Source organism: Macadamia integrifolia, chromosome 12 (assembly GCF_013358625.1).
Source record: "Macadamia integrifolia cultivar HAES 741 chromosome 12, SCU_Mint_v3, whole genome shotgun sequence".
NCBI classification, from domain to species: Eukaryota; Viridiplantae; Streptophyta; class Magnoliopsida; order Proteales; family Proteaceae; genus Macadamia; species Macadamia integrifolia.
This window is the reverse complement of record NC_056568.1, coordinates 23,163,863-23,182,647: the sequence shown is the minus strand read 5'-3', so window position 1 is coordinate 23,182,647 and position 18,785 is coordinate 23,163,863. Positions and strand designations below refer to the sequence as shown.

At 35.8% G+C, this 18,785-nt stretch overlaps 2 protein-coding genes across 4 annotated transcripts in view; both read right to left on the bottom strand.

Annotated features, from left to right (window-relative positions):
• Positions 1-7,907: 7,907 nt before the first annotated feature.
• On the bottom strand, positions 7,908-9,197 carry LOC122057671 (polygalacturonase non-catalytic subunit AroGP2-like). The gene is made up of 2 exons (XM_042619864.1): positions 9,100-9,197; positions 7,908-8,981 (listed from the first exon to the last, which is right to left on the bottom strand). The coding sequence occupies exons 1-2, from the start codon at positions 9,148-9,150 to the stop codon at positions 8,010-8,012; spliced, it is 1,023 nt and encodes a 340-aa protein (XP_042475798.1). The 5' UTR covers positions 9,151-9,197; the 3' UTR covers positions 7,908-8,009.
• A 1,663-nt stretch (positions 9,198-10,860) lies between these two features.
• LOC122057667 (ABC transporter C family member 3-like) overlaps positions 10,861-18,785 on the bottom strand; it is a 33,851-nt gene continuing 25,926 nt past the window's right edge. The window contains exons 4-12 of one of the 3 annotated variants that reach the window (XM_042619859.1): positions 18,543-18,629; positions 17,808-18,458; positions 17,536-17,700; positions 13,071-13,365; positions 12,736-12,944; positions 12,280-12,585; positions 11,795-11,858; positions 11,328-11,567; positions 10,861-11,212 (exon numbers count right to left, since the gene is read on the bottom strand). In XM_042619859.1, the coding sequence (XP_042475793.1) occupies positions 11,118-11,212; positions 11,328-11,567; positions 11,795-11,858; positions 12,280-12,585; positions 12,736-12,944; positions 13,071-13,365; positions 17,536-17,700; positions 17,808-18,458; positions 18,543-18,629 (2,112 nt within the window). In that variant the 3' untranslated portion in view covers positions 10,861-11,117. The remainder of the gene's footprint in view (positions 11,213-11,327; positions 11,568-11,794; positions 11,859-12,279; positions 12,586-12,735; positions 12,945-13,070; positions 13,366-17,535; positions 17,701-17,807; positions 18,459-18,542; positions 18,630-18,785) is intronic. The other 2 variants (XM_042619860.1, XM_042619861.1) reach the window with 2 other exon arrangements.

The window sequence follows — 18,785 nt, the reverse complement described above, 5'->3', positions numbered from 1 at the left end:
ATTTGATTTCATAGAGGGTAAGATAATAATTTTACAATAACAATTTTCAAAACTTTATCCCAACTTAAGCTAGTCGATTACATGGAAATTTCAAGCAAGGACAAGCGCAAAGGTCCATGCAAAAATATTGACAGGTTGTGACTAATTATAATAAGTGCCGACTGTCAACCTGACATGCTAGGATAGTAATTTTATATAGCCCACAAAATGACCATCCCACCCCTTACAAAATGAAATCCCCTAGCCCTCCACAATGCGCATCCCCTCATTGCCCCTACGCTTGTGCATGGACCACACGATCGAGCAATGTTCTTCTTTCATATTATATTAATACAGAACATCCACAAAAAACATAAAATGATAGAATATTATTTAAAATAGAAGGTGGGGTTCGATTCCAAGTTTGTGTTCATATTTTGGCTAAGGAGAGAATGTTAGGGTAGATTTCATAACTCATTATATAAAAAGGTACAGAATAGAATCCCAATCTAAGCGTTGTGGGGATTTTTTTTTCCCCCCAAAAAAAATTCAAAGATACAAATAGGTGAACCACGCCATTAAAGCACAACACTAGTGGGGGGCAACTACGACCAAGCATGTAGAACAGTTGAATTTAGGGTTCTCATGGGAAGAAATGGATTAGTTAATAAAAATAAGTTTAATTAATTAAAAGGTTCTTAAAAAATGATGGAACTAGTTAAATTAATTTTTAATTAATTAAAACGGAGTTAGAGTTGTTGGTGTACGATGTCTTGTATTCCATCATAATTTAATCCAAAGAGTACTGGTGCAGCTCCTTGACAGACAGGACGGTAGTCGTGGGGGTTGCAAGGGGGGCAGGAGGCCCCCTAGATAGCAGGGGGTGTGTGCCCCCCGCTCGAATTTTTTATTTGAGGGCAATTGTATACTTTTCGAACTAGGGTTTTTTGTTATATATTTGTAGCGAGAGTTTCTTTCTCTGTAATGCAAGCAATACTGAGAAGTGTGAGGGACGAGCGCTATAATCCCATTCTCCATTGATAGTGAAGTAAGATCTCATCTCACCAGGGGACGTAAGTAATCTTGTCGAACCTCGTAAATCTGTGTGTATTATTTGTTCTATTTTTCATTATCTTCTGCATCGTTTTAGGGTTACGTTTTTACAAGAGTTGGGGAATGGGGAGAGTAAGTGGAGAGTTGGGTAACAAGAAAAGATATGAGAATCGTTGGAGAAGTGCGGAGTGAAAAACGGTTTCATGGATGATCCCAAACTCCAATTAGTCCAATAAGTCTACCCTCTAATTATTTTTTTATGACATGTAATATTTTAGAAACATTTTCAATTACATATCCTTTTTTTTTTGGGTAAGATTTTCTATTACTCATCTCTTTTTTTCTTTTCTTCTTTTAAATATTTTCAATCACTTATTATTCTTTGTAAATGGGATATCCTTCCACATATGTCATACATATCTTGGGTAGTATTTAATTTTTAATGTTTTATTTTATCACTTGACACATTGAGCTTGGGCTTAAACGTGAACAAGCGACTTTAAGGTTTACTAGTGCAAAAATATCATCCTACCTAGCTTTATCACTTTAGTAAAAAAAAAATTAGGATTTACTTGTCCACAAAATAACTGTTTTTTTTCCATTGTTTGTTTTTCCATTTGGAAATTTTTCATGGAGTAAAATTAATTTCACACGACACTCTCCCTTTTCCGGAAAAGGCTTTGTAAAATTTCACCTCAAATTTGTAAGGAAAATGTTCCCCGTAAATGGCCAAAAACCTGAAAGTCGACCTCGATACTTCACCCGACTCCCCGAGGCCCTATCTATTCGACAAACTCTGGCCTAAACTCTCTCTACAACTTTCAGCGACGACCATGGCCGCAACAACCACCGTGGTAGGTTTCGGCAATGGCCGTTGTTTCGGTCTTGAATGCTTTGACGAGTGGTTTATCACTTTCGAAGACGTGATCAGGTCCTTGTTCTCGTCGCCCAAAGAGAGGTTAATAATCGTATCTACACCATACTCTTGAATCTGGAGTGTCCTGCAACTATAAGATAGACCTGAGTGGTTTAATGGAGCCAACTAGAGCCATATTGGGGCGATTTTCCTATTTGTTCTTAGCGAGAAGTCTTAAGTTCATAGCGAATCGCCTCTACAAGTCGATTGAGCATGATTTGAGGTTGGAGACGAGTTGGTGGATCTCTACAAGTCACTGAGGCAACATAGTGTAGTAATGGGATTTTGAAACTGGTAGTTGATCTTCATCTCCTTAGTTTCCCCTTCTTTTTCTAAAACCCTAGATTTAGTTTGGTCTTATCTTCTGTTTCCTTGCTTTCATCCAATTCACTCACTTGAAGAGTTTTAGATAAGATGTAGCATCGTTTTTATTTTGATTCATTGGGTTCTTCTTTTATGATCTTAATTTCTATTAATTTGTGAGTTACTTTGATGGGAGCCAACAAAGCCATTCCGTAAATCTATATTTTTAATGGCAGTGAAGGAAGGAGATGAGCAGCATCTACGTTATGTGAATTAGCTTCTTCTTACTCAAGAAGAAATCAGTGGCATGGACCATATCACCTTCTCTTCATTTCGTTGGCACCATAAACCTTAGTCCATTGTAGGACGAAACAACATGTTAAACCTTGATCTTATGGAGAGTAACTTGTAGCAGAGACTATAAAAAGCAATCTAGAAGGTTGATTGTGAGTGAATTTCAGTTTTACATTTGGTTCAATAGTAAATTGTTGTTGTGCTTATAGGTAAGCAAGTGACTAATCCTTCAACTCTGGTGTCACAACTCCTCTCATTTCCTTGCATTCAATGCTTCTAATTGTGAGAGTGCTTACAATCCTCAGTCTCAGGTGCCTTGGATTGCCCAAAATTAAATTAAAGACTAAAGGTATGTTGATAATTTGATTTAATTGGACCATCTTTAACATTAGAATCCATATTAAACATGGGAGGTGCATATCGTACCATCCTAAGAGTTGGTTCTTGGCATTTAGATATCTTGTTGCACAATCTAATATTTCTTGCTTAGGTTACTTAAGTATCATTGTTTTTTTATCAAGTCCTGGTGCTGCAGCTATGCTCCGCATTTTATTGTTTATGAAAAGACCAAGTACTTCTGTTCGGATCATTTCTATGGTGTGTGCTTTGTCACTCTTTCGGGGAAGTAATTTTAGGGGCCGATGCACAATCTTTTGATCTTTTAATGTGTGAGAACTATGAAGTGGTGGCAAAACTCGACCTACCCAAACCTCCCATTTATTGTCTTAGTGGGGAGATAAATGGCCCCTGTCTCTCTTAGGTTAGATTTCTACCAATGGGCTCTACCCAGATGTGGTTCGGTTTTTGTTGCTGGACCAAATAGATTTAAACCTTGACAACACTGTAACTCTTGGCTCTTCTTTGGAACAACTTCCATCCTCCCAATGGAATGTTAGGTGTGAGATGCCCAAACCATAAAATTGGAAACAAAAAATATGAAAGAGAACATGGAAAGATACCCAGCTCCAACTCCACCTTGCTGGGTATTGGGAGTAGTTCCACTTTGTCCTCCTCCCACTTCGCAGGTCAGCATGTGGTTTTCCCCAAATTTCTCAATCAGAAAACAGAGGAACCACATGATCAGGCATGAAGTCTAGTAGCCTACCTTACTATATTCTAATGGTTTCCCAAGTCAAGTCCATCGCATGTATAAATTTTCATCTTTAAGCAGTTTCAAACCTAAACTCATAGAAAGAAGCATTGTTGGAGGTGGTAATGGGTGGGAAAGGGACCTGATCTCTTTAAATTATTTTCTTCTAATGGCCTCATTTGTTTGGTTTAACATGGGTTTGTGGTATATTCCATCTCTATCTAAACTCATAAAAAGAAACATTGTTGGAGGTGGTAATGGGTGGAAAAGGGACCTGATCTCTTGAAATTATTTTCTTCTCATGGCTTCATTTGTTTGGTTTAACATGGGTTTGCGGTATATTCCATCTCTTGCACACTGTACTGGGCATTAAGAAGGTTTTGAGGCTGCAGGTTGGTGTGCAAGAGATGGAATACATCTTGGGTTCATGAAACATGAGTATAGTTGTTTCTTCTTAGTACCTTGGTGGTTTTCAGACTGCTGCTAAAGACTTATAAATTTTATTCAATGTGTTGTCCAATTTCATAGTGGTTACTTCGAAGTAAATATTTGGATGGAGAGATCATCTTTTATGTCCAAAAGTAAAGGTTCTCAATAATACCATAGCAATTATGTTGAATTTGAATGAGTTTGTGAATCTCTTGCTGACAATAGCAGAGCATTAAATTTTTGTCTGCTATTGCAGTCACTGTTATGGACTTTTTTGTAATTTTTTTTTTTTTTTAAAGAATTGCTTCTTTGTAGTCATGGTGTCAGTTTGAAGAGGAAGTGTGCGGTGAGAGATGCCCTGGAGTTTTACATTGATATTTCAAGCGCATGATCCATATTTTGTTTGCAATGATTAATGCATGGTTTTTTGTTTCATGTTGAACTGCATGTGGATGTCCGATGAAGACCTCGGTTCCACTTTACTTGAGCTTCTAGGTCTTCCTTCCTTCCTGCTAATGGCAATGCCGAAGGTGGGGAGTTAGGAAGGGCTTTGTCTTAGTTTTTCTTCTATGGCTGAGTGCTTTTTGAGCATTCTTCCTCTTTCTCTACTGATGGCAATGCCGAAAGTGGAGGGGTGGTTATCGCTTTTTATTTTCAGTTTCTTTGTCTCTGGAGTTCTCAGTTAAACTCCGCTCTGTACATTCTTCTTCCCTTATTTTTCCTTTTTAATACAAATGACCTTTTACCTAAAAAATGCAGGAGATATGCTTGAGATAGAATTCTTTGAACTGAATAATGTTTGCTAAAATTTCAAAAATATGTTTAGAATATTGGAAATTCATTGGATGCAGGCAGGGTTTAAAGCACCAGGAAAGTTTTAGGAGGCAAATTCTTTTATGAAATGACTCTGGTTATCCATTTTGTAAACCTAGGCAGCTTTCAAGGCTTATGGAGGGATAATGAATGAGAAGGATACATGATGGCCATGGCAAAGATGAGTTGTTTTGAGTATGTCATGTCCTTTCCCATTGAGATGTAGTGATATGGGAAGATTTTTTTTTTTTTTTTTGGTGTCATGCTTTTTCTTGGAAACATCATGATGTAATTAAAAATTCAATAGCTTCATGTTCTGCGGGCTTATCGTTTGAAGAATTCAATACAAGTAGTCTTACAGGGAATGTGAAAAGAAATAACGGGCCATAGTCAATGTGGAATAACAAATCACGTTATATCAAATACCAAAGCTCCATTATCTAACGGGCCACTCAAATTGGTCATAGTGTTTCTCTAAGAAACCTCTCTTTGGCATTCGATCATGTGTGCTTCATATGCATATTATAAGTCTCAACAATAAAATAATGGTTATAATCTTCGATAAAAGTTCATAAGGAAACACAAATTTTATAGTTGACTAATAAATAAGAACTTTTTTGTTGATACATGATTTTTACAATTATTTAACATGTGTTGCCTAATTCAAATTTATAATGGCATCTTATATAATTATATTAAATCATTTTACCCCGTAAAATAGATGACAAATAAATATTGAAAATTTTTATAGTGACATTTTACAACATATTTTACCTCTTAGAAGCAAAAACTGAAAATATTTCAACAAGTAAAATTTTACATGTAATATTTTACGCTGAAACAAACGAAGCCTTATGTAACTTCTTCGCTCTGACAAAAAAAAAAAAAGATAAAAAAATTAGAATATGCAGAACTTATGCTTTGTGTACGATTGTTGATACACACTTGCGCTCTATATCCACATTACCTGCCTCAACAATTTAAAATAATAATAATAATAATAATAACAACAATGATGTTGACTTCGAAACAACAATATGAAGAGTATAATATAAGTTGAAAGGATACCAAAAAATACCTTTCCCTCCCATCTAAAAAACAAGGAAAATAACGTTGGCCTTGTGACAACAATATGAAAAGTATAATATAAGCTACAACATCGTCAAAAAACAATAGTGAAAGGAACAAGTCGTCGAAACTTCAACAACGACTTTGTCCATTGTTTGGGCAGGACGATAACAGATTGACTGAGAACCTAGATAAGAGATAGATGCATACTGTCTTCTGACGTGAGCTACCCATAAAAATGGCCGACTTGTTACAATCAAAATGACTAAGACTAGGTCAGGTAAGCTTTTTCTAATTTCCTGAACCCCTGACTGCTGCCCTGATCACAGTAGGTTCGAGAGTGATCAACCCCCACCCCATCCCCAACTAGACAAAAATAAAATAATAATAATAATGACGGCCTCACAACAACGATTTGAAGAATATAATATAAGATAAAGGGTGGCCAAAAACATATTTCAATTAGATAAACCCATTGGCAAATTCTAATCATACAAGTAGGTAGGACTCTTTTTGGATCAGCTATGGCCGAACTCAATCATATCCTCAACCCACAAAGTCACATTCGAGTGTTCCCTTGTAGCTCACCAAATTTTAGTTGGTAGTGTATTGATGTATGCAAATATGAGTGAGATAATTAGCCAGGCTTGGCAATAAGTTCATTTTATCATATGATCTACCACATGCGAATTCTAATTGGTGTTATTACCAAAAAAAAAAATTTATTACTCATAAGTTTTGTGGGTGTAAAAGCTCACCATATGGAAAGGTTTGACTTCAGATATAATTTTACAGATCGGTTTCCCTAAGGCCACCTTGAATGGGATTCCACTCACTGTGGCCCATCTGAGCTAGTCGAGGGGGAGAGGGTCTCGCAACCGTTTGATTGTGCGGTAAAGGAAAACTTCTCACATTTAGCGTAAAACAGTTTGACAAAACACATTCCCAGCATAATTCAGTGTTAACCAAGGATCTCATCTCAGGGAGGGCAGCAAATAGGAACCAAACAGGCTTTCACAGGGTTTGTTTCTCACCGAGTACACTGATTAGGGTCTCAACCCTCCCCCCACCCAAAAGGAAAAAAAGAGAGAGTTGACTTCCTACTTTAAAACTCTAAATTCTGACTTCAGATTTTGGAATGTTGTGGAATAAAAAACCTTATATCTGAATGTATGAAGCTATAACAAGAATATTTCCTGTGAAACATCTTTCACAAACCCTAAATGTAATTCACTATAAATAGTAGACTGAAGGATAAGTAATTATAATAAAATTTAAAACAAGCCACAGAAAGATGTGCAACAGTAACCCTTCCCATAATTCTTAGTGATTCTTGGTCCTTAAAATGCTTGGTAATTGTCAAACTTGCCACAGACAGTCACAATTGAATACAATTTTACCAAGTCAATAGTTTCTTAAAAAGGATCAAGGACATTATTGACTAAAATGTGCACCATACTACCTGTGTCGGAGATATGATGTCTTGAATTCTATCATTTACGTAATTGGGTTTATTCCAAAGAGCCGTTGAAAGGCTGAAGGCTTTAGCAAGGGCTAATCTTCACCAGTATTTTGCATGGACTGATCTGGAGAGGCAATAATCTCATGGACTAACTGAATTCCTTGATGCGTGTCAGTCCTCTTGTGCATTGGAATTGTATAGATCTTTTTATATTAACATACATTCTAGTTATCCCATGGACCATCATGTCATTGTGAGTTTCATCACTAGAAGGTTGCCTTTTTCATCATTTGGAAAACATGGAAGAAGACAATTCTAGGATGTTTGAAGAAAGTAAGAGACTAGCTTAAAAATTTCTTTTATATGGCCTTTTCTTGATGGACTGAGCATGTCTTTCTAAAGGCTTCACAGGACAAACATTTTCTTTTGATTTCAGGTTTCATCTATTATAGGGAACAATTAAAGAACAAAATTATAATTAAAACTTGAAAAACATAATAAGAAGCAAAAATAGGTTAGTATTTATCATATAAATACCATATGCAGTAACATGTAACTAAAAACAAGAGAACTAGAGTACAATCAAATATTTAAAATGCTGCTCAACCAATCATCTTTGTCCATAGCACTCCATTCTCATTTATCCAATGACAAACTTCAATTAAGCCAGGGCCGAAACCCAGAAACTTAAAAGCAAGATGGTTTGGATTCCAAGTTGAAGTATCATAGTGGCATGCCATGATTGCATGATTCACTTTCTTCTGGGCATGTATATCAACAGCAAATACTTTTACTTTTGGTAAAACATGGCAATAATAGACTTGAAATGGAAATGGCTGACTATGACACAAGACTGGTGGTTCAGAGAGGTTTCCATAGATGAGTTTCACCGTCTCAATAGTTACATTCTCATATGATCCTTCAACGCTCTCAGTACTCCATACAAGTACATGGTGCCCTAATTTCTCAACAACAAAATCGATGAGATCTTCGGCAGAAATTGCACAGGTGCACTGTTCACCTTGAATGGGGCTCTGCTCACATACCTTGATTGTGTCTTGAATATACTCATCCATGTTTGATTCATCTATTACACCAAAAATCTTCTTTAATTCCTTGATCTGGGTAGAGGAAAAAGGAATTTTTGATGCCAAGGATCGCGGCAAGAATGATTTAAATGATATTGTATCCCTTAGATCAGGAACAGCTATAAAACCTCCCTCTTTCACCATTGACTCTCGGAAATATGGCAACCCCCCTTGGCTGGAAATCGAGAGGGGCTTTTCATCAAGGTCATCATATTTCACTTTGGCAGGATTCCACCGGGCTAACGGTGGAAAAGTTATGTTATACATTGCCTTCTTCACCAATGCATTTGTAGAACAAGCAATATTAGCATGCCTACAGAATGAATGTAGGTGGTAAGCCAACTCATTTTTCTTTATAAGTTTCATAAAGACTGCCACCTGATGGAGGCTTAATGGAGATGCCTTTGCAGCTAACCAATGTGGAGGTTGTGGAAAACCAATCTTTTCTTCCCAGTACTGTAAGAAGGCATTTTCAGCTTGAGAACCCTGCAATTTTCATTGGAAAAATAATATTTTAAAAAAAAAATTATATGAGAGAGATAAAACAGGAACAAGCAATAACCCTGTTCTATGAATGAATAATGGAAACCATCATTTTCCTTACGCTAAAGTATGCTACTATTAGAAGTCCAAGCAACAAAATGGGCTGTGCCATGGTTGAATCTAAACCAAAAGTGAAACGATTAGATCTATGCCTTACTCTGAATGAAAAGGGTTTGATGCATGAAGAGGGGTGTTTCAATTTATATAGAGGAAAAATTTTCTAGTATAAACAAAAAGTAGGGGGTTGGGGGTGGGGGTTTTTTGTAAGCCCTCATTTTTTTTTTGTATTTTCATAAATCATTTTCTTATCTTGCCAAATCTTAACCATCATAGTCAAAGAAAAGCTTCAAGAACTAGACCAGAAATTATGGAGAGAACCCAACTCCTAGTATTGTCCACCTCTACCCTGAGGACAACAGCTAATGCCACCTCTTCAAATAATTTTCCATGTACTAGTTAAACATCAGGAAAGGACAAATTGGTCTGAATCAGTTTGCGTTATTGGATAAAAACATCTTAGATTTAAATCCTCTTAAATCGTCACGAGTGGCTGAAGATGAACCAATAAGACACAAAACGGGATAGACCTCACCATATAGGTAAGATAAGGTCTGATAATGGGTATCGAAACCTTCCCCAAGGCATCTCAACTCTATGTCCAACCAATTTTACCCATAACAAAATTCACATTTTACTCCAATTGGTGGAGCCGTATGCACCCAAGAAGAACAATTACTGTCCAAAATATGTTTACAATTACTGTCCAAAATATGTTCCTATAGGAGACTTAGATAAAATCAAAATTATTAAATTCAATTTTACAATTACACCCACTAAAACAATAACGTATTCATAATCCAAAATTATGTGAACTCAACAACTATTTACTACCCAAAAAGGTGACAGTGAATGAAAATATTGACAAGAGACTCCAGAAAAGCATGATCAACAAAAAGGACCCAAAAGTCTCAAACCATCCCTTTCTAAAAGGTTATAAATCCCTTAATTCTTCACATTCCAAACTTACCAAAAATTTTAGATGTCAGAATTTTTCTGAAATAAAGACATATCAATCAAAAAGTCGATGCCCTGAAGATCTAATTAATTAGAATATATATTTTTTACGAATAACCTAAGCCATACATTTTTGTGGTCAAAATAACCTCCCATGTGATTGGCTCTAGGAACCACTATAGACTCTGGAAATAGAGTCCATGAAAATGGAAGGAAAACTTTTAGAGGAGAGGAAACTTGGAAATTTAATCATAGCAGAAATTGATGAAAACAGTTTTGGCATAGAAAAGAAAATAGAGTTGTTATACAAGGAAATTTTGGTAGTAAATAAATTAAGACGTCTAATGTCGAAATAGAAATTTTTAATGTTTTAAGAAGAAAAAGTTTTTTGCCTAGCAAACTATAGAGGGTACCAATAGAAAGACATCGAGTTTTTCCACATGGAAAAGTGATATGGCAATTTTAATCATATCGGCCACATGTCAAATTTTAGTCTCAGATTCAAGCGTATTCCCTCCAATATATTAGCACATTCACTATATTTTTCAGCTCTCCATTTCATTTTGTATTTTTATCAAATTCATGTGTATTCCCCCCAAAAATTTTGTATTTATTTTTAGATTTTGAAAGATTTATTTTGTCACCTGGCCAGCTCCATTTTGGCTATAACATGATGATGTAAACAAAGGACCTTGGGCTCTACTTGTCTACTAAATTTCATCTCTATCTAATGTGCTACCTCATAGAAATTTATGGCAGTCTACAAATGTCGTGGGGCTAATAAAGCTTCTCCACAAGTTTATAGACATGTATAAAGAAAATGATTTTATTTTAACCTCTCATCTTCTTTTATAACTCCAATACTAGAACTGAACACCAATGCCAACTCAAATGATTACAAGCAGCCTCATAACACATTTTTGTCATACTGAAAATAGAAATGCACCCCAATCTGATGCAGCCTGCTTAGATTTGAAACTTTAAACTCACTAGTTTAGCAACCTAATGCATCCTACTTACATTTGAACCTTCAAAACTCACTTAGCCCTCAAAAAACTAGGAACTTCATCTTCCAGAATACTCTTTAACAAGCTTTGCAAATGATGAGGACTTGATCTCAAGCAATTTCGCTGGGGAATCATACTCTAATACAAGGCCTGCTTAAGACAAAAAGAAAAATGTCAATTAGGCAAACACCAAAAAAAGATAAGAAGACGTATTACCAAACTCAATGGAACCCATTCGATTGGGTTGGATAAATAACTAGCTACTAACCATTATCAAGAAAGAGAACCCTATCGACATCAAGAATTGATGTTATCCTATGTGCAATTGTAATGACGGTAGACCCTGAGAAGCATTGCCTAAGCGTTTTTTGAATTAAATAGTCAGTCGCAGTATCCACTGATGCAGTAGCTTCATCGAGTACTAACACTTTGCTCCTCTTGAGTAATACTCTCCCTAAACAAACTAGTTGCCTTTGACCCATGCTCCAATTCTCTCCATTCTCAGTCACTGTGACAACCAAAATATAAATTTGGATTGGCTACTCATGATCTTGTTTTCATTAATACCTCTTACCCTACTTCTTGTTGGAAGGAGGGTTGGGGATGGGAGGTTAGGTTGTGCATTAGAAGTTAAATATGTCAGACAATAAATATTTTGGAAGGATTGTGCACTTATGCAAAGATAAATTGATGTTGAGTAACTTTGCTATAGAGTGAATATGAGAAGAAACCAACCTGAGGAATCAAGCTTCTTTTCCATCTTTCTAACTTTATCACCAAGCTGGCATCTGTCTAAAGCCTAATACAACAAAATGCTTATGTCACCTTATCACCTTCTTTGATTATTTAATATGACAAAGAATTGATTATTAAAAATGAGCTAACCAAAAGATGAAACGAACAAACGTGGAGTGCCAAGTGAAATTGAAAAGAGGATAGGAAAAACAACTCACTCCCCAAGTCCCAACTACTCTTAAGAAAAAACTTAGTCCAAAGATGAACCAATGCATCAAATGAAATGAGTTAATATCTCAGTAAAAAGAATTTCAAAATTTTTTAAAAATTAAAAAGAAGATGATCGCAAGAAAGGAGTTCATAGAGATGCATGCTACAGCCAGTCAACTGTAATGTGTTTTATACGCAAATCATCAGTAAGCAGAGACCATGTCATCCTATCTATCAATGATTAAAGATTTTTCATTAAATGAAAAAAATCTAACCTTCCAAATCTGTTCATCAGTGTACTCTTCAAGCGGATCAATATTACTTCTTAAACTCCCCTCAAACATTGTTGGGTCTTGCGGCATAATGCTCAATCTTGACCGCAAGTCATGAAGGCCAATCTTGGAGATGTTGATACCATCTATCATAATTTGACCAGCTTCAGGTTCAAGCATGCGGAAAATAGCCTGTACGAGAGTTGATTTACCACTTCCTGTTCGCCCGACGATGCCAATCTTCATCCCTCCAGGAAAAGTGAACGTCAGATCTCGCAAGATAAGAGGAAGGTGTGGAGCATACCGGACCTACATACATATTAAATGATCAAATCATAAAGCTTAATAAAATTCCATATGAACAAGAATAATTATCCACCAATATTATACTTCAGAGGGACTATTCCATAAAACAATGAAATAAGGAGACACAGACATGAGAATATAGATTGGGGCTACCTGCAGGTCAACAACATCAATATTCCCTTGTGATGGCCACTCACGATCTAACCTATTTTCTTCTACCAACAGAGGGGGTTCACTTGGGATGTAAGCGTACTGCAATATTCTCTCAACAGATATAATTTTATTCTCAAGACGGTTAAGATCCCATACGACCCCATGCAAACTGAAACCAAGCCCATATGTGACTGCTAAACCCGCAACACCTTCAACATAGAAAAGAACTCAAAATAAATTAAAGATCATGCTTTTATATAAAATCAATCAATCAATCAATCATAATTGCCAAAAAAATGAATCTTTTATAAGATCTTATATTCAATTTTTTTTACCAGGACTAAGTACTTCCTTTGGCAGTTGGATCAAGAAAACCAAAGATACAACATATGTGATGGATGCCAACATATCCATGCGGAAACATAACCACTCCATTGCACCAGAGAAATGAAATTTGGGCCGAGAGTATGCATCCACGAGCTTGAAGTTTGTGTTCATAAACCTCTCTTCTTGATCAAAGCACCTTATTGTTGTTGAACCTAAACAAGATTCAGAAAAATGTTGTATAATTGGTGATTGACATACTCTAGCCAACCGTGATAGTTCTCGTGCTGCGGATGTATAATATTGCTACAAGTCAAGGTTCATAAAAAAGAAAATTAGGTACAACATAAAAAAATAAAAAAAATAAAAAATTTAAAAAAATTTAAAAAAAATTAAAAAAATAAAAAGTTTAATGAATGTATCTTTATTGCATAAATATTATAGGTCTTTTTTATGACAAATTTCTTAATGTGAGCTGCTTACATTTAGTTGGTTAACAATGATATCATTATCATGGATGAAACCATAGGAAAATATTTCATTCTATTTTATGTTATTGAACTGTTCTCTTTTGAATGGTTCCTAAATTTTATTTTATTAGATGTTGATTGAATTAAATACATTATTAGTATGCTGGCTGTATCTTGAAATTCCTTTAACCAAATTCTTTAATTAAATGTTTATTGAACATGATCATAACTAAATACGAAATTGTGTAGTATATGCTCTTTTTTTTTTTTAACCTAAGTTTTAATTATATTATCCAATTTCATATTAAATAACAAGTGCATGTATCCATATCCATTTTTTACAAAATCTAGATTTGCTAATGATGCACTGGACATTATGGCCTTATTGTTTTCGCAAAAAGCACATGAGTGCACAATTTAGCACAAAAACGTAGTGTATGTACCTAGGCTAAGTGCAATGCTTTTGCATGCTTAGCATAGAGCGTAGCACAAGCACTTCACTTAGGAAAAAAAGATGGAAAAAAGAAGTAAGTGACAAAGAGAGATGAAAAGGAAGGAATGAAGAAAAATAATTTCCCATTGAAAATGATCAACTGATTAATAATGCCGCATTGATTCTTAGGTCGACCAACTAGATAGGCTTCTCTTAACTACCCAAATATCTGCCACATGGAATTTCATTGGGGCTCAAATATTGTCGATGTGGGTTGTTAAACTATCCATCTTTCAAATTTAAGCCATGAACACTGAAGAATTCAACTTTCGCCACTTTGGGCAACTTCAATTCAACCCTTGAAAGTACAAGAGTCGAAGTCCAAACATGGTGAGTCACATAATGGAGATTTGATCAATAACTTAAAAAATTAATTCAAACATGGAACATCCATGATCTATCTAATGGTCGGTTTGACTACAGTAGCCTTCATATGACCCAAAATTGTTGGACCAGTATAACTCTTAGCCTTTCAATAGAAAATTTTCTTTAATTCATAATATTTAGTTATTGCGAAGTATTTATTATTTAGAGCTTACTTAAATAGTTTCCCAATTTATCATTATATTGGAAAATATATGTTTGTAATCGACCTGGTTACAACAAACGCCTGTAACCTCTTCAGAGTCTCCACTAGATGGTTACTCAGTCCTTGTTACAAATGAATCCCAGAAGAAGCAGAAGGGAAGGCCATTGAACAAGGACTACGTGAAGCAGCAGGACAAGAAATCAAATGCATAGAGGTATGGACTGATTCTTCTTGGTCGGTGCTTTGGTTAGGGAAGGAGAACTATCATAAATGTTTATGGAAGTTATTCCATCTTTTGTTTAATATAGTATCATATTTTGGTCTCTTTGAGTCTGTTTGTATATATAAGAAAGGTTGAGATGCAGTTTGTCCAGCTCATGCATTAGCAAATAGGTCAAGATCTAAAGTCTGTAGAGACGATATTAGGGGTAAACTCAAATTTCTATAATCTCTATTAGTTTTCTACTAGTGTTTCTTGCTATTCCAAAAAAAAAAAAATCTTGTAACCTCTTTCCTTTGTCCACGGTCATATTGCTTATAGTGATTGTCAGTTCTTTACGTTAAGACCCGAGAGTTTTTTAAGGTTACAAATTATTAACAACTTGAGGTGTGTCAATAAGAATATCTCTTAATTATGACTGCTAAGTAACTTCTTTTAGATGTGGTCATTAATGTAATTTTGTTGCCCGCCTTGTTTTATATTTGCAGAAGCTCTTACATGCCGTGAACCAGTGAGCAACATGGACATGGAAGTCTTTGTGTTTCCAACAACATCGACAATGACAACCTCAACTACAACCAGCAACAGCAGCTTCATCATGACCCCTCTCCCAAACTCGACTGCCTCCAAAACTGCAACTTTCAATTCGACGACCACCTCTTGCTTCACCACCAAAGAAGCATGAGGAGAGTGGAGGGAGGATTCTACTATTATCATATTATCCTCCATATCTTCACAATCTTCAGATCGAGTGAAAGGTAAAACCAACACATTCCAATTGCTACTATAACATACCTGATACTTTGAGCAATACACTCCAAAAAATGATCAACCATCCTGGGAGAACCTATATTCACTTTGGAATGTCTAAATAATTTCTCTAAGTCTCTTGTTCTGCAAACTTTTCATTTAATTAATTATATACAATAATACCCGATATAAATCTACACCCTTTTCTTCCTCTATTCACAGACGGATAAATCAAGCATCGACGACAACTGGCAACTGCCATACTCGTCTCTAGTGTGTCATCTTCTCTTCCATTCTCTTTTCTTGATTTACTACCGTTATCCTGTTATGACCAATAGCAAGAACGTGGTTCGATCATTATAGAATCCTAAGAGCAAAACTCGTTCCACATCACAAAAAAAGATGCCTAAACTAGTACACAAACCAATTCAATTGAGAACAAGGAGGAGCTTATTACAAGGGATGGAATCAAGGTGCAGCATCAAAGAAGGGCCCAAAACTCTGAACCAATCACATGTTTCAGGAAAACATACCACCACTTCCGGAGAAGAGTGGAATAAATATTCATGAGCCAGCCATCACAGAGTGGAGGATCGAACTAGTTCCCGATGATTTTTCTGTGGAGATCAGGGGTGTACCTTCATCTATAATGGTTAGGTGGACAAAGCACAATTTCAATTCCATGCCTGTTGGAACATATTATGCGATTACCTAGTTGAAACCCATCACTAGCCTCAAGCTCTAGAAAACGAGTAATGATCCTGAAGACTATCTTACTACGCTACTATCCTTTGGAGTATATACAGGAGGTGGTTTTTCATGCCCTTCAATTATGGGAGAGAATGAACAAGGTTGAACGAAGAAGATATGGCCACACCTTACAACTTTGTCATCATGCAAACAGCTGGAATAGCGATGGGTTGAGGTTGGGAAGGAGCACTAGGGGAGGATCTGGAGGGCGTGATTTGAGGGATCAGGGAACTTGTAAATTCACATATTTAGCCCTTCTAAATAATTGGCACATCTTTTACAGGAGCCCACAAGTTGGAGCCGATTGGATTCCTCTTTTCATTAGAGGGTTGGGGAGCTTCGAGCTAGGCTACTGCAACGATGCTTGAGGTGTGGAAGTGAACCGATCCACCTTTTGTCTTTGAGCCAATCGATGGAATGTAGTTTATAGTTTTGCTTTAGCGAATGAGAAGCAGGGCTTGCCACCAGGAAGCAATGCAACAAGAAGATAGCCCTAAGTGCTGGGCTAACGATACCAAAGGGGTATGTATTGTTGGCAAGGCTAGAAAACACATCGCGACTGATGCCATTGTTGCGCTTAACCTGCTAAGCCTTTTGGGCATAAATTCGGAATCCAAGATAGGATGGATTGGCCCTCTAAGAGATCGACAAAAAAAGATTTGAAGTTGGAGGTTTCAAATAGATCAACCCTTTAATTTATCTTCTTTTTTTTTTTTTTTTTTTTTTAAGCAATACAGCCATGAGAATTAATTTATTTTCAACTTTTGTTGATTATTAACTTATTTTTAGTACGAGTTCCAACCAATGAACGACCAATGGAGCTAATAAGCAATGTTACTTTTTTATTTGTACATATCTAAAATGTTTTATCCATTTACCAAAAGAGCAACCATGTCACTTTATGACTTATGTGCACTTCGATAACATTGGTCTTGTTTGGTTCGTTCTTCTTAAAAATATTGATAAGCAAAGACTAAGTCTTTGCATTAATTTACATGATTTGTGAGATTGGAAAAATGGATTTATTGTGTATATTCTTATAAATTCAAGATGAATATTAAGATTTAAATCATCACTTTCACATCCAGGTATCTATGCATCCACCATGAAATCAATTTTGGTATGAACAAAGAGAATTTAGGATTCACCAATAAAAACCAAAGCTTGAAACAACTTGCATAATAGCATATTAACCATAGGAAAAACATGGCTAGGCTTATCTCGAAATTTTAATCATGAAAAGTGAAAGTGGTTGTAGAATTACCTGGTACCAAATGCATGTCACGGTCATCGGAATAAAAACTATTAACATTTTCCATGCAACTTGTGACATTACTGCAGTAGTTCCTAAGAATTCTATGATTGAGATAACAAGTTCTTCAATTTGATGTGGAACAGCGGTATCAACTTGACTTTGATCTATAGATGCCTGTATACAAAAATAGAGTTTATTTAAAATTTATAATAATATTAACTTTTATAATGATCAAACAAAATCATTTGGATCTCCAAGAATAATTAAGCATATTTACCAACCCGATTTAGAATCCTTCCACTCGGAGTAGAATCAAAAAATGACATGGGAGCACGAAAAATGCATAAATGCATTTTGTTGAAGAGCAGAGTAGTTGTCTTATATCCAACCGTTACAATGAGCATGGACCTTATAAGTACACAAAGAGAGCTTCCAAGGGTCAAAGCAACATAGACAAAGATGAGAGTGGATCCTCTAACTTGAGGTCTCACATCCTCTGAAATGGGAGCAGACAATACCATCCAGTAACTACTGACTATTAGGAGAAGCTGAAAAAGAATCTGTGACACCAATATCAATGGTACAAAAGCTCCTTTATATGCAATGGTAATATACTTCCAGTAAACTGAAAGACTAACTCCACCCATTTCTCTCTTTTCTTCTTGGACAAGTTGCTCTTTTGGCACAAACAATTTTTCTGTTTTGCAATTTTCGAGTTCCCTTTCCTCATCATCTTGATTAGACTTCTTATTACACAATATACTACCATCTTTCTCACCATTAACTAAATTATCCAAAGCAACTTCATGCTCGACAAAATTAAGGCCAGCCAAAGCTTTCTTATGTGCACCCACTAATTCCATAAAGTCAGTTCCTGAACTAAGAATCTCTTCGTACTTTCCTGCTTGAGTAATCCTTCCATCTCTCATAACCTACCAAACAAGAGAAAGTAAATAATCATCTCAAAACAGGCTGAAAGGCATAAAGTCTGAGAAGAAAGATGACATATTTCTCACCAGGATAAGATCAGCATAACGTAAAAATTCTACTTGGTGGGTAACATAAACTATTGTTTTCGAACCCAAAATTCTCAGCAAACACTCCTGTCACAAAAGTTCAGATGTCACATTTAAGCACTCGAAAATAATTTCTAGTTACTAAACATATCCAAATAGTTATGCATATTAATATAATTAATTTTTCATAATGATAAGTAACATCAAACCATAGGTTTTACGGAAGACCATAAAAAGCTCAAT

Bases quoted from the DNA above. Each gene is read 5' to 3' on its own strand.
- LOC122057671 (XM_042619864.1), bottom strand. From the start codon at position 9,150: ATGGCACAGCCCATTTTGTTGCTTGGACTTCTAATAGTAGCATACTTT. The intron at 8,982-9,099 runs GTAAGGAAAATG...TGAAAATTGCAG, and splicing joins TAATAGTAGCATACTTTAGC to GGTTCTCAAGCTGAAAATGC.